The 25,799-nt window shown below is 35.5% G+C and overlaps 2 protein-coding genes across 2 annotated transcripts; both read left to right on the top strand.

The window, feature by feature from the left end:
• Positions 1 to 1,610: 1,610 nt before the first annotated feature.
• PKNH_0706100 (apicoplast integral membrane protein, putative) lies at positions 1,611 to 3,429 on the top strand (the record flags this gene model as incomplete). The annotated part of the gene is made up of 3 exons (XM_039113923.1): positions 1,611 to 2,897; positions 3,090 to 3,164; positions 3,316 to 3,429. The coding sequence occupies 3 exons, from the start codon at positions 1,611 to 1,613 to the stop codon at positions 3,427 to 3,429; spliced, it is 1,476 nt and encodes a 491-aa protein (XP_038969564.1).
• A 9,470-nt stretch (positions 3,430 to 12,899) lies between these two features.
• PKNH_0706000 (SICAvar, type I) lies at positions 12,900 to 25,520 on the top strand (the record flags this gene model as incomplete). The annotated part of the gene is made up of 13 exons (XM_039113922.1): positions 12,900 to 13,010; positions 13,252 to 14,122; positions 14,267 to 14,373; positions 14,620 to 15,258; positions 15,845 to 16,462; positions 16,823 to 17,336; positions 17,495 to 17,589; positions 17,760 to 18,416; positions 19,656 to 20,351; positions 20,722 to 21,408; positions 23,106 to 23,777; positions 24,026 to 24,667; positions 25,107 to 25,520. 13 exons carry the CDS (start codon positions 12,900 to 12,902, stop codon positions 25,518 to 25,520), a joined length of 6,723 nt encoding a protein of 2,240 aa, XP_038969563.1.
• Between the last annotated feature and the right edge of the window lie 279 nt (positions 25,521 to 25,799).

Genomic DNA, 25,799 nt, shown 5'->3' with positions numbered 1-25,799 from the left:
AACTAAACGATGAAGAAATTGAACGATGAGGAAATTAAAGGATGAGGAAATTAAACGATGGGGCCATTGAACTATGAGGCCTTTACAGAATGCACTAAATCATTGATGCACAGGGGTAAGTCAAATTCCAAACATTGCAGGGGTGGTAAATGAGGAAGCGTGCGCACACATGTACACATGTGCCCGTGTACAGATAAGTGCGGGGAAGGGAACCCTTGCGCTTTATTCCCAATTTGGCGGGGTTTTCGCTTTGGCGTCACGTGCATTGCTTGGGGGCTGTTGTGATGAGACGGCCTTCATCCCCAAGTTGCCTCAAAAAAATGTACGCCAACAGGTAAAGGCATGCTGCGCCCCCGCCAAAAAAGGTGTCATGTCGCTTGAGGGGGGAAAGAATAGTCTAAAAAGAGAAACATGTGAGTACAAACCCATATTCGAATAAAACGTGAAAAATTAAGCTATGCGCCAGAGGGAGGAACATGGAAAAATTATATAAAAAAAAAAAAAAAATGATATACTACAGAAATGACCCCCCAAAAAAATACATCAAAATTTACATGGAAAATGAAAGGCTTATTGAAGGTCACTGAAAGATGTACACTAGTTAAATGTGCCAGAACAACTAATCTCACACCTTAAGGGGGGGAGGGAAAACCGGGTGTACCGCTTCTTGGCGCCCCAGGGAGGAAGGTATTTGCACTTCAAATGGCATATTTTTAGCGGCATATTCATGCAAATGGCACATTGAGGTAGTGGCGTGTATAGCACATTCTCCCTTCTGCTTGTTCTATGCTTCATGGCCCCTTATTTTTCTTTGCACAGGGGGCTTATTATTTATTTCTTTTTTTTGCGCACATAATATTTTTCTACACGATGCGCTATCGCGCCGAGGGATTTTTCGCCCCGTTGCATTGTTAAATTTGTCCTTCCTTAATTTGTCAATTTTGCCACGTTGTTAAATGTGCGAGTTTTGCGAAATGAGCCAAACTTGTTCGCGCTTTCCCTGCTATTTTTTTTTTTTTTTTTTTTTTTGTCAAAATTTTCCGTAGTATGAGTGAACGAAAACAATGTTAACCGATTACAAGCGCGTTGCACATCCATTGTGTAGAAAAGGCAGCGAAGGGAGACACTGCGCAATTTTTCCTACTTATGATCTGGGCACGGCAGCAGGGCGGTGACGATTATGACTTGGTAGATCATTCCTGGGAACTTGGATGATAAAGGAATTTCGCCTGCATGCAGAATATTGCGCAAGAAAGGGAACAAAAAAAAAAAAAAAAAAAAAAAAAGCCAAACTGGCGAACGTGCAGGTTAAATTTTGAACACGTGGTAGCTGAGCATATCAAGGTGGGGGATCGTTTTTTTCCCAATTTTCCAGTAGGAATTTTTTATAAGGTGTAACTCGTATACGCAGTGGCTAAAGTGTGGAGTTAAAATGGGTTAGTGGTTTATCGGGCGTATTTTCTCCAATTGGCTTTTATCAAGTTAGCCCAATAGTTCCAGTTTGTCGGCGAAAAAAAAAAAGGGGGAGCGGTCACATCAGTAGTCGTGGTGACAATCGTGGCAGCGTTGATGAAGAAGATTTTCTCGCCCCTCTCGCAAGAACACACGGCATGAGAACCTTCACGCCGTTAATCCTTCTTTTGGTAACCCTGTTGTACCTCGCGAAGAGTCAATTTAGTAAGGGCGAATGGAAGGGAGGTACTGATTGGGGCATACCCATCAGGCAATACCACGTAGGGGGAAAATGCTTCATTCGCGTCTTCACCCCAAATAAGGGTTACATACTTAGCAAAAACAGTAGAGTTGTAAAAAAATTCAAGATAAATTTTAGCAGAAAGAATGTCCAAAATTTGCTGCAGAAAATTCCACAGATAAATTACCCCCTTCTATCTGCCCCACTGGGAATACTACTTCGTCTGGGTAACATTTTCTCATTCATGTTAACTCTGAATGCGTTGAAGTTGATAAGGAATGAACATAGGATTGTTCTGACAGACATAACTGATAATATATGCTCGAAGATATTTTTGCTAAATGCGATAAATGATGTAGTGAGGAAAATTCCTGAGGAAGCCCCTCAGTTGTGTAAAATTTCCCTTTTTTGCGTCGCCCAGTTTTGTACTCAGATTTTCTTTTCTCGTGTAACTGCTTATTTGTTTTACGGATGGAAAGATAATGGACAAAGGAGGGTGAAAAATGAGGGTCAGGGGGAGCCCCTCATCGACGGGCAAGGAGAGCGCGCTTCGGCAGCCGCAGGGGTTATCTCGCAAGATGAACAAGGAAGAAGGGAACCCGCAATAACAACTGATTTGAATTGCCGAAAAACAATCAAGAATGCGGAAGAAGCGGGAAGGGAAGAAAAAGTAAACATGCTACAGCACATGTGCGTGCTAAACCAATCCGGATTGATACCAATATTTGTGTACAACAACCTTTTGAAAATTCTCCACTGGGAAGAAAAAAGCATCTCCCTCTTTATTAACTGTTATGTGGTAATTAGCGGCATTCTAACAAAAATTTATGTAAAATTTTTTGTTAAAAAAAAGAAAGAAGAAACATCAAGCGATAAGATGAAGGGCATTTGTCTGTCATCCATGTTCAGTTCCATTGGGGGAAATTCGTATTTTTACGTCCTTTGCACTTCGATTTTTTTCAAAATATTTAGCAGAGCTAATGCATTTTATGAGCACTCCATCAAGCAGTCAATGGTTATGTTAAACACCATGTTGGCTCCATCTGTCTATGTGATACTTTCTAATATTCTGTATGAAGGAATTAAATTACCTTCTGCTATATCTTATAAGGATCTTCTGTACGTGTTGCAGAATAAGTATCTTCTGTTTCCGTCCCTCATGTGGGCTATGTTGCGCATGAGCAATCGATACGGAGTTCTTAAGGTATGGAATGAAGTGACATGTCGTTCAAATGGTTGGATGCACTCCAGGAGGGGGTAGGGGGGGAATTATACGTCTACTCTGTGTGTCGTATGTTCCATCCAATTATGCGTCCGATCCATTCGTTCACATTCAATTGGGAACCATTTAAATACAACATCACAGCGCTTTATTTTATTTCTCCCTTTTTCTCAGTTTGATAAAAACTTACAGCTCTATTTCCTAGTCCAAGCCATGACCCCCCCAAGCTACAACCTCTTCCTCTTGGCGGTAAGATAACAGAGGAAGGATAAAGATGAATACCATTGTGCGATATTTTAACGAAATCATCTTGGTGAAATATGCATATACATGTTTGCGTATATAGCCCTGCATATTTTTTATGATTTTTATCTTTTTTTAAATTTTCTCACATTTTTAGAAAAATTATGGGGAACCAAATAGCATTAGGAAGATTCTCACTGTGTCCTACCCCCTATATCTCGGAGCCTTATACTTTTATGTCTTAGCCCTCTTTAGGTGTTTTAGGAATTGAGGAGGGTAATCATTGGTTGAGCGGGCCATACCGTGCTCTATCATGCAAGTAGTAGATTTATGTTCCCCATTTCCCTGTGGTTTCTGACCTACTCTTTTATGTGGACATGGCCATTACAGCTAACAGTGGAATGTCCCCCCCACTGTTCAGTAAGATGTAGTAGAGGAGTGACATATCATGGGGATCCGTCTTATCATAATAAAACGCACGTGCAAAAGGTAACAACAGGAAAATATAACAAATATATTTTTTTTCTTTTTTCCTTTGTTTTTCTTTTTTCCTTTGTTTTTCTTTTTTCCTTTGTTTTTCTTTTTTCCTTTGTTTTTCTTTTTACAACCTTTGTTTTTCTTTTTTTCTTTGTTTTTTAATGGTCCCCCTTTTTTGCAACCTTTGCTATTAATGTAAGTTAACGCGTCGTTATGATGAATTCTTTTTGTGTATCCTACAGGGGAATGTAGGGTGTGTGTGTGTGTGTGTATGGATAAAGTTAGGGGAGAATGAACGTACATTTTTTGTGTGCCATCGCAATTGGCTTCATATTCTGCAATGTACATTTTCCATCATTGTTGTTTTTTTTTTTTTTGTATTTGTACTTGTGGGAATATGTTCCGCATGTTAAATGCAGGAGTTTCTTCTATGAAATGAATTTATGTCATTTCATGAGGGGGAAAATCGTGGAACATAGAAATTTCCCTTAACATTTTATACAAATTTTTTTTTTTTTACATGGGGCATTTATCTTCTCCATGCACCAGGAAATGCATTTTAAATTTGATTTGATTTATTTTGATTTGTTTTGATTTGATTTGATTTGTTTTGATTTGTTTTGATTTGATTTGATTTGTTTTGATTTGTTTTGATTTGTTTTGATTTGATTTGATTTGTTTTGATTTGTTTTGATTTGATTTGATTTGTTTTGATTTGTTTTGATTTGATTTGATTTGTTTTGATTTGTTTTGATTTGTTTTGATTTGTTTTGATTTGATTTGATTTGTTTTGATTTGTTTTGATTTGATTTGATTTGATTTTTTTTTCTATTTGATAACCGTGTTATTTTCGATAAAAGTTTTTTTTTTTTTTTTCGTTAAAAGTTTTTTTTTTTTTTTTTCTTATGGATAACCGTGTCCTTCTTGGGGCATAGAGAAAATATAAGTATGATTCATAATAAAAAATATATCACATATATTTTCAGTGATATCTGCTCAGCGGCAAGGCATGTGGATCTTGATGTGAACATTCAACGGTTCGATTCCTACGGAAACGGATCTTTGGGGAGTTGGAAGTTCATAGATATAGAAAAGAAACACGCCAAACCCGACCCACTGGCACTCTCCTCCGGGGAAAGGTTCACACCACCATTTATTATTATTCATATATATATATATATATATATATATATATATTGTATATGAATATATATAAAAGGTTTACACCACCAACAACATTTATTATTCATATATATATTTTGTATATAAATATATATAAAAGGTTTATACCACCAACAACATTTATTATTCATATATATTGTATATAAATATATATAAAAGGTTTACACCACGAACAACATTTATTATTCATATATATTGTATATAAATATATATAAAAGGTTTACACCACCAACAACAACATTATTATTCATATATATTGTATATAAATATATATAAAAGGTTTACACCACCAACAACATTTATTATTCATATATATATTGTATATAAATATATATAAAAGGTTTATACCACCACCAACAACATTTATTATTCATATATATTGTATATAAATATATATAAAAGGTTTACACCACCAACAACATTTATTATTCATATATTGTATATAAATATATATAAAAGGTTTATACCACCAACAACATTTATTATTTATATATTGTATATAAATATATATAAAAGGTTTATACCACCAACAACATTTATTATTCATATATATTGTATATAAATATATATAAAAGGTTTATACCACCAACAACATTATTATTCATATATATTGTATACAGAAATATATAAAAGGTTTACACCACCAACAACATTTATTATTTATATATATTGTATATAAATATATATAAAAGGTTTATACCACCACCAACAACATTTATTATTCATATATATTGTATATAAATATATATAAAAAGGTTTACACCACCAACAACATTTATTATTCATATATATTGTATACAAAAATATGTAGTAGGTTTACACCAACAACAACATTATTATTCATATATATTGTATATAAATATATATAGAAGGTTTACACCACCAACAACGACATTTATTATTCATATATATTGTATATAAATATATATAAAAGGTTTACACCACCACCAACATTTATTATTTTATATATATATATTGTATATAAATATATATAAAAGGTTTACACCACCATCAGCATTTATTATTTATATATATTGTATATAAATATATATAAAAGGTTTACACCACCAACAACATTATTATTCATATATATATTGTATATAAATATATATAAAAGGTTTATACCACCACCAACAACATTTATTATTCATATATATTGTATATAAATATATATAAAAAGGTTTACACCACCAACAACATTATTATTCATATATATATTGTATATAAATATATATAAAAGGTTTACACCATCACCAACAACATTTATTATTCATATATATTGTATATAAATATATATAAAAGGTTTACACCACCAACAACCTTTATTATTTTATATATATTGTATATAAATATATATAAAAGGTTTACACCACCACCAACAACATTTATTATTCATATATATTGTATATAAATATATATAAAAGGTTTACACCATCACCAACATTATTATTCATATATATATTGTATATAAATATATATAAAAGGTTTACACCATCACCAACAACATTTATTATTCATATATATTGTATATAAATATATATAAAAGGTTTATACCACCACCAACAACATTATTATTACATATATATATTGTATATAAATATATATAAAAGGTTTACACCACCACCAACAACATTTATTATTCATATATATTGTATATAAATATATATAAAAGGTTTACACCACCGACAACAACATTTATTATTCATATATATTGTATATAAATATATATAAAAGGTTTATACCACCACCACCAACATTTATTATTCATATATATTGTATATAAATATATATAAAAGGTTTACAACACCACCAACATTTATTATTCATATATGTATTGTATATAAATATATATAAAAGGTTTATACCACCAACAACATTTATTATTCATATATATTGTATATAAATATATATAAAAGGTTTACACCACCGACAACATTTATTATTTTATATATATATTGTATATAAATATATATAAAAGGTTTACACCACCAACAACATTTATTATTTATATATATATTGTATATAAATATATATAAAAGGTTTACACCACCAACAACATTTATTATTTATATATATTTTGTATATGAATATATAGAAGGTTTATACCACCACCACCAACATTTATTATTATATATATATATTGTATATAAATATATGCACTCTTGTATATATAGGAAAAAAATATGTTTCTACCTTTTTTTTCCCTTAAGGGAAGGGAGTAGTAAGGGACAAAATAATTTCTTCTTAGAGGAAGGAAGGTAAGGAGAAAGGGAAGGAAGTCAAAATAATCTCTTCTTAGAGAAAGGAAGAAAGAAGTAATCTCTTCTAAGAGGGAGGTAAGAAGGGTTCGGAGTTTAGGTAATCTCTTCTTAGAAGAAAGGGGGGAAAAATATTCTCTTCTCAAAGGAAAAAGAAAGGGACAGAATAATCTCACCTTAGAGGAAGGGGATGCAAAGGATCCTTCTTAGTGGAATGTAGAGGGCAGAATAATCTCTTCTTAGAGGAAGGAAGAAGTAATCTCTTCTTAAGGGAAGGTAAAGTGGAAGGAAGGGACTGAATAATCTCTTCTTAGGGGAAAGTAAGGATTAAGGGAGGAAGGCAAAATAATCTATTCTTAGAGGGGAAGGTAAGGATTAAGGAAGGGTTTAGTTAATTTCTTCTTAGAGGGGAAGGTAAAAAGGGTTTAGGGTTTTGCTAATCTCTTCTTAGAGAAAGGGAAGGAGTAAGGAGTAGTAAGGGACAAAATAATCTCTTCTTAGAGAACGGTATAGAGTAGTTGGGCAAAATAATCTCTTCTTAGAGAACGGTATAGAGTAGTTGGGCAAAATAATCTCCTCTTAAGGGAAAGTAAGGAGTAAGGAGTAGTACGACAAAATAATTTCCTTTTAGAGGGTAAGGTAAAGAGTAGTAGTAGAGCAAAATAATCTCCTCTTAGAGGGGAAGGTAAGGAGTAGTAGGGCAAAATAATCTCTTCTTGGAGTAACGTAGAAAGAAGTAATCTCTTCTTAAAGGAAGGTGAGGAAGTTATCTCCTCTTAGAGTAAGGAGAAGAAAAAGGAAGTGACAAAATAATCTCTTCTTAGAGGAAAGGTAAAGAGTAGTTGGGCAAAATAATCTCTTCTTAGAGGGGAAGGTAAGTTGTTGTAAGGCAAAATAATCTCTTCTTAGAGGGGAAGGTAAGTTGTTGTAAGGCAAAATAATCTTTTCTTAGAGGGTACGGTAAAGAGTAGTAAGGCAAAATAATTCTTCTTCTTAGAGGGGAAGGTAAGCAGTAGTAAGGGCAAAATAATCTCTTCTTGAAGGTAGGGAGTAGTAGGACAAAATAATCTCTCCTTAGAGAACGGTAAGGAGTAGTAGGGCAAAATAATCCCTTCTTAGAGGAAGGAAGAGGAAAAAGTGAAAGAGGGGCCAAATAATCTCTTCTTGGAGGAAGGTCAGAAGAGTTCAGAGTTTAGCTTATCTCTTCTTAGAGGAAGGTAAGGAAGATAATAAAAGGGGAGGGACAAAATAATCTCTTCTTAGAGGGGAAGATAAGGAGAAAGGAAGGGGACAAAATAATCTCTTCTTAGAGGGAAGGGAGCAGTAAAGGCAAAATAATCTTCTCTTAGAGGGGAAGGTAAGGATAAAGTAAAAAGGAGGACAAAATAATCTCTTCCTAGAGGAAGGAAGGTAAGGAGAAGGAGTAGTGAAGGCAAAATAATCTCTTCTTAGAGGGGAAGGTAAAGAAAAATTGAAGGGAGGACAAAATAATCTCTTCTTAGAGGAAGGAAGGAAAATATAGAAGGGGACAAAATAATCTGTTCTTAGAGGAAGGGAGAAAGAAAATAAAACGAGAGGGGCAAAATTATCTCTCCTTAAAAGAAGGTAAGGAGAAGGAAAAGGGCAAAATAATCTCTTCTTACAGAGGGGAAGGTAAGGAGTAGTAGGGCAAAATAATCTCTTCTTAGAGGGAGGTAAGAAGGGTTCAGGGTTTAGGTAATCTCTTCTTAGAGGAGAAGGTAAGGATTAAGGAAGGGACAAAATAATCTCTTCTTAGGGGAAGGAAGAAAGAAAATAAAAGTGAAAGGGGGACAGAATAATCTCTTCTTAAGCGAACGTAAGGGGAAAGTAGAAGGGGACACAATAATCTCTTCTTAGAGGAAGGAAGGTAAGGATTAAGGAAGGGGGGACAAAGTAATCTCTTCCTAGGGGAAGGTAAGGAAAAAATAGAAGGGGTCGAAGTAATCTCCTCCTGGAGAACGGTAAAGAGTAGTAAGTTAAAATAGTCTCTTCTTAGAGGGGACGGTAAGGAGTAGTAGGGCAAAATAATCTCTTCTTAGAGGGGAAAGTAAGGAGTAGTAAGGGACAAAATAATCTCTTCTTAGAGGGGAAGGTAAAGAAAAAGTGAAAGGAGGACAAAATAATCTCTTCTTAAAGGAAGGAAAAAGAAAGAAGGGGACAAAATAATCTGTTCTTAGAGGAAGGGAGAAAGAAAATAAAACGAGAGGGGCAAAATTATCTCTCCTTAAAAGAAGGTAAGGAGAAGGAAAAGGGCAAAATAATCTCTTCTTAGAGGAAGGTAAGGATAAGGAGTAGTAAGGGGCAAAATAATCTTTCCTTAGAGGGGAGGATAAGGAAAAAGGAAGGGGGCAAAATAATCTCCTCTTAGGAGAAGGTAAAGATTAAGGAAGGGACAAAATAATTTCTTCTTAGCGGAAAGGTAAGGAGTAGTAAGGGTCAAAATAAGCTCTTTTTTAAAGAAAGGGGAAGGATTAGTGGGGCAAAATAATCTCTTCTTAGAGGGGAAGGTAAGAAGGGTTCAGGGTTTAGGTAATTTCTTCTTAGAGGAAGGTAAGAAAGGTTCAGGGTTTAGGTAATCTCTTCTTAGAGGGGAAGGTAAGAAGAGTTCAGCGTTTAGATAATCTCCTCTTAGAGAACGGTAAGTAGTAGTAAGGCAAAATAATCTCTTCTTAGGGGAAGGTAAGGAGAAAAATAGAAGGGGGCAAAATAATCTCTTCCTAGAGGGGAAGGATAAGGAGTAGTAAGGCACAATAATTTCTTCCTAGAGGGGAAGGTAAGGAGTACTGAGGCAGAATAATCCCTTTTTAGTGGGAGCTAGGAAGAAATAATCTCTTCTTAGAGGGGAAGGTAAGGAGAAGGATATAGAGAGGGGCAGAATAATTTCTTCTTAGAGAAAAAGAAGGGGCAAAATAATCTCCTCTTAGAGGGAGGTAAAGAGAAGGAGTAGTAGAGCAAAATAATCTCTTCTTAGAGGGGAAGTTGAGGAGTAAGGAAGGGACAAAATAATCTCTTCTTAGAGGGGAAGATAAGGAGAAAGGAAGGGGACAAAATAATCTCTTCTTGGAGTAAGGAAGGGGAAAAAGTGAAAGGAAGGCAAAATAATTTCTTCTTAGAGGAAAGGTAAGGAGTAGTACGACAAAATAATTTCCTTTTAGAGGGGAAGGTAAGGAGTAGTAAGGGCAATATAATCTCCTCTTAAGGGAAAAGAAGGGGGCAAAATAATCTATTCTTAGAAAAAGTACGGAGTAGTAAGGGCAAAATAATCTCTTCTCAAAGGAAGAAAGAAGTAATCTCCTCTTAAGGAAAAAGAAGGAAGGGGCAAAATAATCTCTTCTTAGAGGGGAAGGTAAGGAGTAGTAGGGGCAAAATAATCTCTTCTTACAGGAAGGTAAGGAAGAAAAAGGAAGGGGCAAAATAATCTCTTCTTAGGGGAAGGTAAGGAGAAAAATAGAAGGGGACAAAAGAATCTCTTCTTAGAGGGAGGTAAGTAGGGTTCAGGGTTTAGGTAATCTCTTCTTAGAGGAAGGTAAGAAGGGTTCAGGGTTTAGGTAATCTCTTCTTAGAGGAAGGTAAGAAGGGTTCAGGGTTTAGGTAATCTCTTCTTAGAGGGAAAGATAAGGAGTAGTACGACAAAATAATTTCCTTTTAGAGGGGAAGGTAAGAAGGAGTAGTAAGGGGACAAAATAATCTCTTCTTAGAGGGAGGTAAGAAGGGTTCAGGGTTTAAGTAACCTCTTCTTAGAGGAAGGAAGAAAGCAAAATAAAAGGAAGGGGACAAAATAATCCCTTCTCAAAGGAAGGTAAGAAGGGTTCAGGGTTTAGGTAATCTCTTCTTAGAGGACGGTAAGGAGTAGTGAGGGCAAAATAATCTCTTCTTAGAGGGGAAAGTTAAGGAGTAGTAAGGGACAAAATAATCTCTTCTTAGAGGAAGGTAAGGAGGGTTCAGGTTTTAAGTAATCTCTTCCTATAGGGAGGTAAGGAGGGTTCGGAGTTTAGGTAATTTCTTCTTAGAGGGGAAGGTAAGGAGAAAGTAAAAAGGGGGGCAGAATAATCTCTTCTTAGAGGGAGGTAAGAAGGGTTCAGTGTTTACGTTTTAGGGTTTAGGGTTCAGGGTTTAGGTAATCTCTTCTTAGAGGGGAGGGTAAGGAGTAAGAAAGGGACAAAATAAATCTCTTCTTAGAGGGGAAGGATAAGGAGTAGTAAGGGACAAAATAATCTCTTCTTAGAGGAAGGAAGGTAAGTTGTAGTCGGTTAAAATAATTTCCTCTTAAGGGAAGGTAAGGTGTTGTAAGGCAAAATAATCTCTTCTTAGAGGGGAAGGTAAGTAATAGGGGGATAGAATAATCTCTTCTTACGGGAAGGTAAGGAATTTATCTGTTCTTAAAGGAAGAGAAGGAAGGGCAAAATAAATCTCTTCTCAGAGGTGAAGGTAAGGAGTAGTAAGGGCAAAAATAATCTCTATTCTTAGAGGGGAAGGATAAGAAGTAGTAGGGGATAAAATAATCTCTTCTTAAGGGGAAGGTGAAGCAGTAGTGAGGACAAAATAATCTCTTCTTAGAGGGGAAGGTAAGGAGAAAGAAAGGAAAAGTAGTCTGTTCTTAGAGGAAGGTAAGGAGTAGTAAGAAGGCAAAATAATCTCATCTTAGAGGAAGGAAGGTAAAAAGAAGGAGAGGCAAAATAATCTCTTCTTAAAGGAAGGTAAGAAGGGTTCGGAGTTTAGATAATTTCTTCTTAGAGGAAGGTAAGTAGGGTTCAGGGTTTAGGTAATCTCTTCTTAGGGGTAGGATAAGGAGGTAAGTAGTAGTGGGGCAGAATAATCTCCTCTTAAGGTAAGGAGAAAGGAAGGGACAAAATAATCCCTTCTTAGGATAAGGTGAGGAGAAGGAGGGGGACAAAATAATTTTCTTCTTAGAGGGAGGTAAGTAGGGTTTAGGGTTTAGGTAATCTCTTCTTAGAGGGAGTTAAAAAGGAGTAGTAAGGACAAAATAATCCCTTCTTAAGGAGAAAGGGGAGGAAGTAATCTCCTGTTAGGGGAAGGTAAGGAGTAGTAGGGCAATATAATCTCTTCTTAGAGGTGAAGGTAAGGAAGAAAGAGGAAGGGACAAAATAATCTCTTCTTAGAAGGGAAGGTAAGGAGAAAAGAAGGGGGACGAAATAATCTCTTCTTAGAGGGGAAAGTTAAGGAGTAGTAAGGGACAAAATAATCTCCTGTTAGGGGAAAGTAAAGAGTAGTAAGGAAAAATAATCTCTTCATAGAGAACGGTAAGGAATATAGAGGGGGGACAAAATAATCTCTTCTTAAAGGTAAAGAGTAGTAGAGCAGAATAATCTCTTCTTAAGGGGAGGTAAGGAATAGTAATGTAAAATATTCTTTTCTTAAAGGAAGGTAAGGAATATAGGAGGGGGACAAAATAATCTCTTCTTACAGGAAGGGAAAAGGAAGTTATCTCTTCTTAGAGAACGGTAAGGAGAAGGATATAGAGAGGACAAAATAATCTTTTCTTAGAGGGGAAGATAAGGAGAAAGGGAAGGACGGGACAAAATAATCTCTTCTTAGAAGAAGGTAGAAAGAAGTAATCTCTTCTTGAGGGAAGGAGTAGTGAGGAAAAGTAATCTCTTGTTAAGGGAAGGAGATGAAAAGGATCCTTTTTAGGGGAAAAGAAAGAAGCAAGAAAGAAGGAAGGAAGGAATGATTCAAAGAAAAAAAAAAATTTTCTATATATATTTTTTAATAGTCATGTTCATTATTTTCATTCTTCATAATATATACAAATTGTAGAAGACAAAGAAAAAAAAGAGCAACCATGGCCAATCCCAGCGCCCCAGCAGGGCAGTCGGGGAACCCATTGTGGCAAGAATGGTTAAAGAAGTGGTTAGAGAAAAATAAGGAGAACGTGGGGAAGGGCACTATTACAGTAAGTAAATATAACAGGAAGATGAAGTGAAGAGGGGAATGAATGTGTCCATCATACGTATACATACACACATATACATATATACATGTATATACATATATATATATATACATATATATACATATATATATACATATATATACATATATGTACATATATATGTATGTATATGTATGTGTACTCGCACTTTAGTCTGTATACGTACATTTGTCCTTCTTTTCTTCCTTAATTTCCTCTGTAGGATGCATTATGGAAGGATCTCGAGCCAACGTATGATGCCTTCGTGAAAGAAGTAAAGGAGGCCCAACAGTCTTTTGAAATGGATAAACTCTGTGAGAGTACGGGGCACTTGACTAATGGTGCAGTGTATGTGGATGGCGTGAAGACACTATGTCAAGGCATACTTAAAATACGATATTTCATGAGTGGAGTAAAAACAGAGAGGTGGGGGCTGCTAAGGGGAGTGAGGACGGATCATCCAGCAAAGATTGAGAAGCATATGTCGGCGGACGAAATTTTTAAACGATGTATCGTCGGCATGGTCGGCCTCTGGGATATTTATGGGGAACACTGTAAATTGGGGGACGTCATACAGAAGGTCCGTGAAGATGTGGACACGAAGTTAAGTGTGCACTTGACTTCACGGCATTTAGAAAACTTGAATATGTGTAAAAGCATTACTGCTGAGGGTTTAACTCTTGGTAGAACAGTTCTTGGGGATAGAATTAAAAATTGGGTTAAGGAAGATAAGGGGAGGGCAGAGAGGAAGAAGGGGGATATATATAGCAGGTGGGTGGGTGGAGCAATGTATGTTGGTGAGGGAATGTGTCCTGGGGGGGAGGACGAAAAGAAGAAAGCAAGGAAAGACAATATGGAAGTTATGGCAAAATTTCTCAGTCTATCAGGCGCTAACGCGCACGGGGGGAACAATAGTCAACCGAGTGTGTTGGATGTCCTAATGAACGACAACATTAGAATACCAGACATCACATTAGAAAATGCACTTCTAGGAGTAGTGAAGAAGGATAGTACTGCTGGTGGTGTTACAGTGGACACTGAAGAACTAACCAAGGCAATAACGAAATTACAGACCGCATCCGAAAAAGCACTAAGTAATAAAAAAATAGAAAGAATAGAAAGAATAGAAAGATAGAATATTTGTTGTAGTGGGAAAGAAGGAACTTTTTCCTTCCTTCTACATTCATTTCTTCTTTTCGTTCCTTCTTTTTTTTTTACCTTCCCTTCTTTCCATATAGAGGGTGGTCAATGTAAGGACATAGATGGTTTATGTGATCGCGCACAGTGTGCAATGAAGCAATGGTTCCCAGACAGGGGGAAAAAGGAGGAGCAGCAAGCTGACAGGGTATGGGCACATATATAATTGTCTACTCTATGAGATTATATATTAGTGTACGAAGTGTATGCGCATGCATTATATATGTTTTCATGGGATGAATAAATATACACATACATATATACGCATACACACATACATATATATATGTATATACTTATGTATGTACATGTACACACATACGTATATACGTATGTATGTATATTCATATGCATATATATATATATATATATATATATATTTCTTCAATTGTAGAAGGAAATGTGGAACGAAGTCAAAACGGAAGTTACCAGCCTTTACAATGCCCTGCCTGACAATGGGGGAAGCGACGGCGATGCAGACGATCTGTGCAAGGGCATCATATGCCCCAATGAAAATGCAAATTGTGTAAGCAAAACAACATGCAACATTATGATTAAAGCATTAAAGGAGGTATATAAAGTTGGGGATGATGACACAGCTTCGGGGCCACGCAAATTGAATGATCGAATATTTAAGTCTACCATGCGTTGTGTAATACTCAATGCATTCGCAGAGAAATTAAAACAACATGCTCAGGGGGGTGGTTATGCCTGTGCCGTCGAAGACGGCATAATTAAAGCATTTGCTGCAGCGCAGGAGAATAAGAAATATGAGAAATGGTGTGAGGAGAAAGTTAAGGGGGATGGTTCCTGTCAGCCATGTGGAAAGGAGCATCAGGTGTGCACGGGTTCTAAAATTAGGAATGAACTTCTGTTGGATAGCGTAAAGGAGGAGTTAAACAAGGACTCCAACACCAAAGTGAAATCCACATTCGAAGAAATAAATAAGAAAGCCACTTTATGTGATCGTCTACACTGTGCTATAAACCACTGGAAGACAGCAAAAGGAACACCACAAACACAGATCAACGACGTAAGGAAGAAAATGTACTTGTGTACATATACATATACACATATATACATCTACATAGACATGTACATATACACATATACATACATATATACATGCAAATAGACATATACACATATACATATATGTGTATATATATATATATATATATATATATATATATATATATATATATACGTATGTACATCTACATATATATATGTATGTATACATGTATGCCTATATACATACATGTACAGATGTATACATAAACACGTACATACGCATATACATATATGTATAGATGTACACAAATGTACGTATATACATATACATAAATGTACATACACATATACATGTAAATAGATATGTACATATATACATATATACATGCAAATAGACATATGCACATATACATATATACATACATATATACACACATATATGTGTATATGTATACATCTACATATATACGTATGTATGTATACATATGTATACATACATATGTATATATGCATATGCATTTATGCATATGCATATATATATATATATATATATATATATATATATATATATATATATATATATATATATAACTCCACTTATATAGGAAGAATTTTGGACAGGGAATGATAGCCCCGTGAAGACACTGTGGGATGAATTAGCAGAGAAAATGAAGGCAACTAATGGAACAGGGAATGGAGAATGTGGTTCATTTGAAACTGAAGCTGAGAAGTGGGCATGCAAGTATTTGCATGCCGGCTTTGAAGAACTGTATAAGAAGCCGGAGGCGTCGGCGGCGGCGACGACGCCGACGGCGTCGTCGTCTGTTTTAGACAACCCATCGTTTAGACAAACGATGGGTTGTTTCTTACTTCACTCTTATGCAAAACACATGAAAGAAAAAGCTGTTTGTGACATAGAGGAAGGAATAAAGAAAGCATTCGCAACTGCTGGGAAGGGTATTGGTACTGCCTGCACTGGTGGTAATGGACAATGTATTCCATGCAAATGGGAACAGGAAAAATATGAAAGTTGCGAAATTAGCACAAATGGACAAAGCGGCACCAATGACAAGGTTGAGGACAAATTGAATACCATCATCAATAAGGACACTGACCAAGCACTGAAGGAAGGGACGGAAGCTGTAAATAAACTGAACTTATGTCAACGCTTTGAATGTGTATCTAATAGATGGATCAAACAGAATAATGGGAGTCGCAGTTGGGTAAGGAAATAAACGTTAAGCGCGCATACATATACGTACGTATGCATATGGACATATAAATTTATACATGCATACATATATGCGTGTACATACATATACACTTACACATATGTAGATATAAATATATATATACATGCACTTACATATGTGCATATGTACCGATACACTTAGATGTATATGCATATACATATATATACGTATGTATAAATATATGTATATATATATGTACATATACATATATACATATACATACATGTAAGTGTGTATATATACATGTATATGTGTATATACGTATATGCATATATATATATATATATATATATATATATATATATATATATATATATATATTACTTGTAGAAGGATGTATGGGAACAAGTCAAAACTGAACTCACCCAACTGGTCGCGGCCACATCTGAAGATAAGAGAAAAGTTCTAGTGAATTACTGCGACCTCGGGAATCATACGGACGGAAGGCCGAGAGATAAGGAGGCTTGCCTCCTTATAGCAGCAGGATTAAAAAACCTCTACAATATCACGAACGGCACCGGCACCGACGGTGCCGTTGAGGCATCGTTTCAAAGAACGATGCATTGTGTTTTATTAAATGCCATAGCAGATAAAATGGAAAGCAAGGAACTTACATGTAAAGAGGAAAGGAGTGTGACGGAAGGAATAAATAAGGCATTTGGCAATAGTGGACAAATTAAGGGGGACAATAAGTGCAATGATGATAAATGTTTCACATGTGAGAGGTATACACAGTTGTCAAGTTGCAATGTGAACAGTAACAATGACCAAGTAAAGGCGAAGGTAGATGATTTCCTCGAAAAAGATACTACGCTCCAGAAGGATGCTCTAATTACAACCATATGTAAGTGAACCCAACCACATTCCTCCAACCCAATAACAAATATATGACGATTCCACATCCATCTGTAGAACAGAACAAAAAAAAAACAAAAGTAATAATTTCTTCTCTTTTTTCTTTTCTTTTTTTTTTTTCCTTCCTTTGTATGTGTATGTATTCAGGTAAACCGTGTGATCAGGTGAAATTATGTGAACGCTTAGATTGCATTAGTAAGAAGTATGGACAGATCAGGGGCAGAGCGAATGGGGAACGTTGGGTAAGTGTAACAGACGACCTCAATCATCTATATGTAATCCGCGGCATCATGAATACATATACATATGTATGTACATACATATACATTTATGTATATGCACATATATATATATATATATATATATATATATATATATATATATATATATATATATGCCCCTCACCCCCTAGGATACGATAATTAAGGGCTACGATTGGCTCTTCAATGGATTCGTGGGTCATATGGGGAAAATGATGAATAATGATGAAGTTACTACTCACTGCGAAAAGGACAAAGACAGTAAAAAGTGGGGGACAGACGCCCATGGCGAAGCCAATAAAAAGGCATGTTTGCTTACTGCTGCAGGATTACATCGCATTTCCAGTATTCTGGAAACCTACAGTTTAGGGAACAATGGCACAGTAAAAAATGAAAACCCCTTCGACCACCAGGATACTAAACAATTCGTCTCCTGCTTAATGTTAAACGCTCTTATAAGAAAAATGAAAAAAGAGAGCCCTATTTGTGACATAGACGAAGGAATAAAGAAAGCTTTCGACTCTGCAGAACAAATTAAAAACCAGCATTGCATAAATGGTAAACCTTGCTTTGTTTGCAAATTGGACGTCTATGACAAAATTAAGGATTGCCCCAATGGTAATGGCAATGACAAAGTGAAAGAGAAAATGGATTCATTGCTCACAGACAAAGCTGCCGAAGTCAATAAAACCCTCAAGGACATAACTGATACCGACGGAAATAAAGGTCCCTTGTGTAAGCGTCTCCAATGTTTATCATCAAAGGTACAAGCACTCACTACGTCTACGGAACCACTCAAGAGCAGTGCGGTAAGTATAATAAAATAGAAGAAAAACGAATAAAAGGAATAAAAGGAGTAAAAAGAAAAAGAAAAAAAATTAAAAAATAAAAAAAAAGAAAATTCATATTCGGGGGTGTCAGAATAGGGTGTTAGGGGTATAAGAGTGAAGGTTGTGGGGGTATTAGAATAAGGTGGTACGGGTGTTAGAATAAGGTTTTAGGGGTATAGGAATAAGGTTTTAAGGGTATAGGAGTAAGGTATTCGGGGTATAGGAATGAGGTTGCAGGGGTGTTATAACTCAGATTCCGGGTGTTAGAATAAGGTTGTGGGGGTGCCATAAGCCAGATTCCGGATTTAGGAGTAGGGTTCCGGGTTTAGGAGTAGGGTTCCGGGTTTAGGAGTAGGGTTCCGGGTTTAGGAGTAGGGTTCCGGTTTTAGGAATAGGGTTCCGGGTTTAGGAGTAGGGTTCCGGGTTTAGGAGTAGGGTTCCGGGTTTAGAAGTAGGGTTCCGGGTTTAGGAGTAGGGTTCCGGGTTTAGGAGTAGGTTTCCGGGTTTAGGAGTAGGGTTCCGGGTTTAGGAGTAGGGTTCCGGGTTTAGGAGTAAGGTTTCCGGGTTATTGGAGTAGGGTTCCGGGTTTAGGAGTAGGGTTCCGGGTTTAGGAGGAAGGTTGTAGGGGTATTGGAATAGAGTTTGTAGGGGTGTTAGAATAAGGTGGTAAGGGTGTTAGAATAAGGTGGTAAGGGTGTCCGAATAAGGTGGTAAGTGTGTTAGAATAAGGTTTTAGGGGTGTCAGAATAGGGTCTTAGGGGTGTCCGAATAGGGTCTTAGGGGTGTTAGAATAGGGTCTTAGTGGTGTCACAATAAGGTGATAAGGGTGTTAAAATAAGGTGGTAAGGGTATTGGAATGATGTTGTTGGGGTATAGGAGTAGGGTTTTAGGGTATAGGAGTAAGGTTTTAGGGGTATAGGAATGTGGTTTCAGGGTTTAGGAATAAGGTTCAGGGGTTAGCTTTAGCTGCTTTAGGGGGGGGGAGAGGAAAGACTCCTCGCCGACCGAGACCGGATACTACACACTAACTGCATACTACATACTAATCGGATGGCAGAAAACAGGATAGAAAAAGGAAAAGAAAAAAAGAAAAAGAACGTATACTTATACATATACGTATGTATATGTATGTACATATACATATGTGTATATGTATATATGCATATGCATTTATGCATATGCATATATATATATATATATATATATTCCTCTTTACAGAACGACTTTTGGAAGAAAGGTGGCGAAGTTGAGAAGCTGTGGACAGAATTGTCCACAGCAATGAAGACAAATGGGGACAAAGACAATGGAACTGTATGTGGTCAAATGGAAGATGGCAGTGCCACCAATGGTGGCACTGCCTCCAGACAAGCGACTGACCCTGAAAGGAAAGCATGCCAACATCTTACAGCAGGTTTTAACAAACTGAAGGATTCTTCAACGAATATAGATTCAACTTACCCCATTCTGTCGACCAACCCACTGTTGAGACAAACAGTGGGTTGTTTTCTTCTTAAAGAATATGCAAAACAACTGCAAAAAGACTCAACTTGTGTCATCACTTCTGGTTTAGAGAAGGCATTTAAGGAATGGAATGAAAAAATTAATAAATCTAATGATCCATGCCCGAACGGTAGCCCGTGCATTGACTGTAAATGGGAAGACAATATTGATAATTGCAATGTGCCGGTTGACAAAACCGGCACAGAAACTGCAAAGAACAAAGTTGATGCATTGCTCAAGCAGAAGGAAAACGAAATGAAATCAACTATGGACAAAATAAACGAAACGAAGTCTTTATGTGATCAACTCAAATGTGCCGCACCCAAATGGTTCCAAAACGAAATGAACGGTACTGGTGGTCCCAACAGTGGCAGTGGTGCCGCCAGCACTAGTAGTGGTACGAAGAAGACTTGGGTAAATATTACTATATAACTATGTGCATATACACATATATACATATATATGTATGTACATGTGCATGTATGTATACATATATACGTATATGTATATGTATATACATATATAGACATACATACATATGTACATATACACATATACACTTATATATATACATACACATATATATATACTTATGTATATACATATGTATATACATATATAGACATATAAACATATGTATATACATATATAAACATATACATATATACATATGTATGTATATGTACGTATGTATACATATGTATGTATACATGTATATGTATATATGCATATGCATTTATGCATATGCATATATATATATATATATATAACTTCTTCTTTACAGTGTGACTTTTGGGGGGATGATGGCGTCAGAACAACATTGCAAACCATGTTTGAGAAAATCTCCTCAGAAGGACAGAACAAACCAACGTTAATCACTATTGACGGAATATGCCAAGGTTTCGGTGATGGTAATGAACGAAGTGTTGAAAGAAAAGCTTGTAATCACATCGTGGCGGGACTAAAATACATTGATGGCATTAAGCCCAATGGTACTGGTGGTGAAGACAAGCAACTGCTCGATAGAGCAGTTGCTTGCATTGCTCTTAACCTTTATGCTGATCAAATAATTGCAAAATCTAATGATAAATGTCCCATTGATGAAAAAATAGTACAAAAAATGTTTAATGATTGGAATGTAATTAAGAGAGCTTCGTCTTCGTGTAATGGTGTTAGTAATAAAGACTGCTTTGAATGTAAAAGGGTACCCACTTCAGACTTTAAGGATTGCAAACTAAGTGTTGCAGAAACTTTGATTAAAACAACATCACCGCCAAATGGAGATTGCAAAACTAACGCAACTGAAGTGAAGACTAAAATGGAAGGTCTCCTCCTCAAGGACGACGCCGTCAAAATGGAACCAACATTAAAGGAAATAAATAAAATGGACTCTTTCTGTAGTAGAATGCAATGTGCAGCAAAACAATACTACGCAAAAAAAAATGGTGGACAAAGCACCGGAGTGAAATGGGTAAGTGGAAACCAACATCAATAACATTAACAACAAATATACACATATAGTTTTATATATGTATATGTATACATATATATATAAATCTATATATGTTTATATATGTATATATATGTATATGTATATATGTATGCACATATATGTATATATATATATATATATATGTATGTATATGTATATATATGTATATATGTATATATGTATATATATATGTATGTATATGTATGTATATGTATATATATGTAAATATGTATATGTATATATGTATAATGAAAATTTGATGAAAAGGAAGAAAGTGAAATTAAAAAAACAAAATAAAGAAAGGAAGTCAGATTCCGCGTTTAGAATGAGGTTGTAGGGGTGTTGGAATAAGGTGGTAAGGGTGTTAAAATAAGGTTGTAGGGGTGTTGAATAAAGTTGTAGGGGTGTTGGAATAAGGTTGCTGGGGTGCGAAAATTCGGATTCCGCGTTTAGGGGGAAGGTTGCTGGGGTGTTGGAATGATGTTGTTTGGGGTGTTGGAATAATGTTGTTGTGGTGTTGGAATGATGTTGTTGTGGTGTTGGAATGATGTTGTTGGGGTGTTGGAATGATGTTGTTGGGGTGTTGGAATGATGTTGTTGTGGTGTTGGAATGATGTTGTTGGGGTGTTGGAATGATGTTGTTGTGGTGTTGGAATGATGTTGTAGGGGTGCCAGAATATTGTTGTAAGGGTGCCAGAATATTGTTCTAGGGGTGCCGGAATGATGGTTGTAGGAGTGTTAGAATAAGGTTGTAGGGGTGTTAGACGTAAGGTTGTAGGGGTGTCAGAAGTCAGATTCCGGGTTTAGGAGTAAGGTTGTAGGGGTATTAGATTAAGGTCTTAGGGGTATAGGAGTAAGGTTTTGGGGGTGCTGGAATGAAGGTCTTAGGGGTCTAAAAATAAGGTTTTAGGGTATAGGAATAAAGTTTTAGGGGTATAGGAATAAGGTTTTGAGGGTATAAGAGTAAGGTTCAGGGGTTAGCTTTAGCTGCTTTAGGGGGGGAGAGGAAAGACTGCTCGCCGACAGAGACCGGATACTACATAACCTACCACCAACCAACATACTAACACAACCAACACAACCACAACACAACCAACATACTAACATAACCAACATACTAGCACAAACCAACCTACTAACACAACCAACATATTAACACAACCAACCTACTAACATAACCAACATACTAACTTAACCAACATACTGACACAACCAACATACTAACACAACCAACATACTAACACAACCAACATACAACCACAACACAACATACTAACATAACCAACATACAACCACAACACAACATACTAACATAACCAACATACTAACACAACCAACATACTGACACAACACAACATACTAACACAACCAACATACTAACACAACACAACATACTAACACAACACAACATACTAACATAACCAACATACTAACACAACCAACATACTAACATAACCAACATACTACAAACACAAAGAGAAAAAAAAAAAAAAAAAAAAAAAAAGGGACATATATATACACATATATGTACATATGTATATGTATATATGTATATACATGCATGTATGTATATGTATATATGTATATATATATGTATACACATATGTGTATACATATGTGTATACATATACATATATATTTTTTTCTTTCTTTTTCTTTTCTTTTTTTATGATCAGAGTGAAATAAAGGGTGTTGTTGATGATGAATTAAAGAATCTTCTACAGAATATTACGAATGATAAGAATTGGGAACAAACGACGTTTGACCAATACTGCAAGGAGAATATTGGTTCTTCTTGGTCAACCGACACCGAAGGAGAAAAAAAAGCTAAGCAAAAAGCTTGTAAGCTTTTTGCTTCAGGTTTAAATCACATTTCTGATATTAAAAACGACAGCAACAACAAAATTGATGAGGTACCACTTAAACAAACTATGATGTGCGCAGCACTTAATCTTTATGCTGATCAATTAACAAAAAATGCAAAAGATCAATGTCCTCTAGATAATAAAAAATTGAATGACGCAATACAACACGCTTTTGATAAAAATAATGCCATTATGAATGGAGGATCTCAGTGCTCAACTGGTACTAATGCTGCTAATTCTTGTTTTGTTTGCAAAAGACATGACAGTTTTCCCGATTGCAAAATTGGTCATGACAAAATAGGGGATAAAATGACCAATCTCCTCCTCGAGCAAGACAACTCCAACACCGCATCCAACAACAACCAGGAAAAAACACTAGAGAAAATAAATAAAATAGAAACTTTCTGTACTCAAGTCCAATGTGCAATCAAACAATACGGAAAAGATAAAAAAAAAACAGACCCCAATGGAACAGTGACTTGGGTAAGGGAACCCATATTATTAACAACTACATATATATATACTTATATGTATATATATATGCATATGTATATATATATGTATATATGTATATGTATATATGTATATGTATATATATATGTATATATATGTATGTATATGTATATACATATAAGTATATATGTATATGTATACACATATGTGAATACATATGTGTATACATATACATATATATTTTTTTTTTTTCTTACTTTCTTTTGTTCTATGTTTAGAATGCCTTGAGCGGTGAGATCGCAAGGGAATTAAAAGAACTTTTAGAATATATGACGGAGGGACAGAGTCAACAGGAACTCCTAAAGTACTGCGACAACGACGCTAATTGGAAGAATTTAGGCCATAAACAAAGCAAAACAAATAAAGCAGCTTGTTTGCTTTTTGCTGCAGGACTGCAGCACATTTATACCCATGGTAATGGCCGTGTTAACGGCCCATCGTTTGAACAAACGATGGGTTGTTTATTTCTTAAAGAATATGCAAAACAATTGCAAACAATGGCAAATAAGAAGAAACAAGGAAATAGTTGGGTACATCCTAAATGTGACATAGATAAGGGCATAGAACATGCTTTCAATCAAAGTAATGCCATTATGAGTGCAACATCTCCATGCAACAAGAATGGTAGTACTAATTCTTGTTTTGTGTGCATACAAAACGAAGGTTATGAAACTTGCAGAATTGGCACTGACAGTGTAAAGGGCAATGTGGAACCACTACTCCAATCAGAACAAACCCATATGCAACAAACATTAGAGAATACAGTCTGTCCCATCCTTATTACGGATCTCCTTACCCCTTTTCTTCCTTTGGCTCCTGTCTCCATTGGTCTTTCTGCTATGGCTTATTACCTTTGGAAGGTAAGATAAAAAAAAAAAAAAAATAATGAAAAAAAAAATTTTTTAATGGTTAATAAAATAAAATAAAAAATTAATGTGAAAAAAAAAAAAAAAATTAATGGACAAAATTAATTGTTAAAAGGAAAAAAAAAATTTTTTTCATGGTTAAAAGGAAAAAAAAATTTTTTTAATGATTAAAAGGAAAAAAAAAATTTTTTTAATGGTTAAAAGGAAAAAAAAATTTTTTTAATGGTTAAAAAAAAAAAAAATAAATTTTTTTAATGGTTAAAAAAAAAAAAAATAAATTTTTTTAATGGTTAAAAGGAAAAAAAAAATTAATTAATGGTTAAAAGGAAAAAAAAAAAAATAAAATAAAATAAATGTGTAAAAAGAACATTTCACAATCTTCTTAACAAAAATATCTTCTCATTTTTTTTTTTTTTTTTTTTTTTTTTGTTAGTATTTTGGTCCTCTTGGTAAAGGAGGACCACGCTTCCGAAGATCTCCTGCTGAAATACGCGGTCCATCGGTGCAGGAACAACTCCTTGATCATGTGCAGCAAGATAGTTCACATGAATATCGATTGGTGAAGGAACGAAAACCTCGTTCTGTTCCAACGAGAACGAAACGTTCTGGTCGCGTGAATCGTCGCACGATTATTGAAATTCATTTTGAAGTGTTGGATGAATGTCAAAAAGGGGACTCACAATTGGCTCAGAATGATTTTCTGGAACTTTTGGTTCAAGAGTTTATGGGAAGCGAATTAATGGAAGAAGAACAGGTTTCTAAGGAAGAGGTTCTTATGGAAGGGGTTCCTTTGGAACGAGTTCCTATTGAACGTGTTCCAATTTTAGGTTCCGTGTTTATGGTTTAGGGGGTTATGTTTCATGGTTTAGGGTTCATGGTCTCAGGTTCACAGTTTAGGGTTCACAGTTTAGGGTTCACAGTTTGGGATTCACAGTTTAGGGTTCACAATTTAGGATTCACAGTTTAGGGTTCAGGGTTCAGGGTTCAGGGTTTAGGGTTCAGTGTTTAGGGTTTAGGGTTTAGGGTTCAGTGTTTAGGGTTTAGGGTTTAGGGTTCAGGGTTTAGCGTTCAAGGGTTCCGGGTTCATGGGTTTAGGGTTGACGGTTTAGGGTTTATTGTTTAAGAT

This window comes from Plasmodium knowlesi (assembly GCF_000006355.2).
Source record: "Plasmodium knowlesi strain H genome assembly, chromosome: 7".
Taxonomy (NCBI): Eukaryota; Apicomplexa; class Aconoidasida; order Haemosporida; family Plasmodiidae; genus Plasmodium; species Plasmodium knowlesi.
The sequence above is the reverse complement of the archived record's forward strand: the minus strand, read 5'-3'. Positions and strand labels throughout refer to the sequence as shown.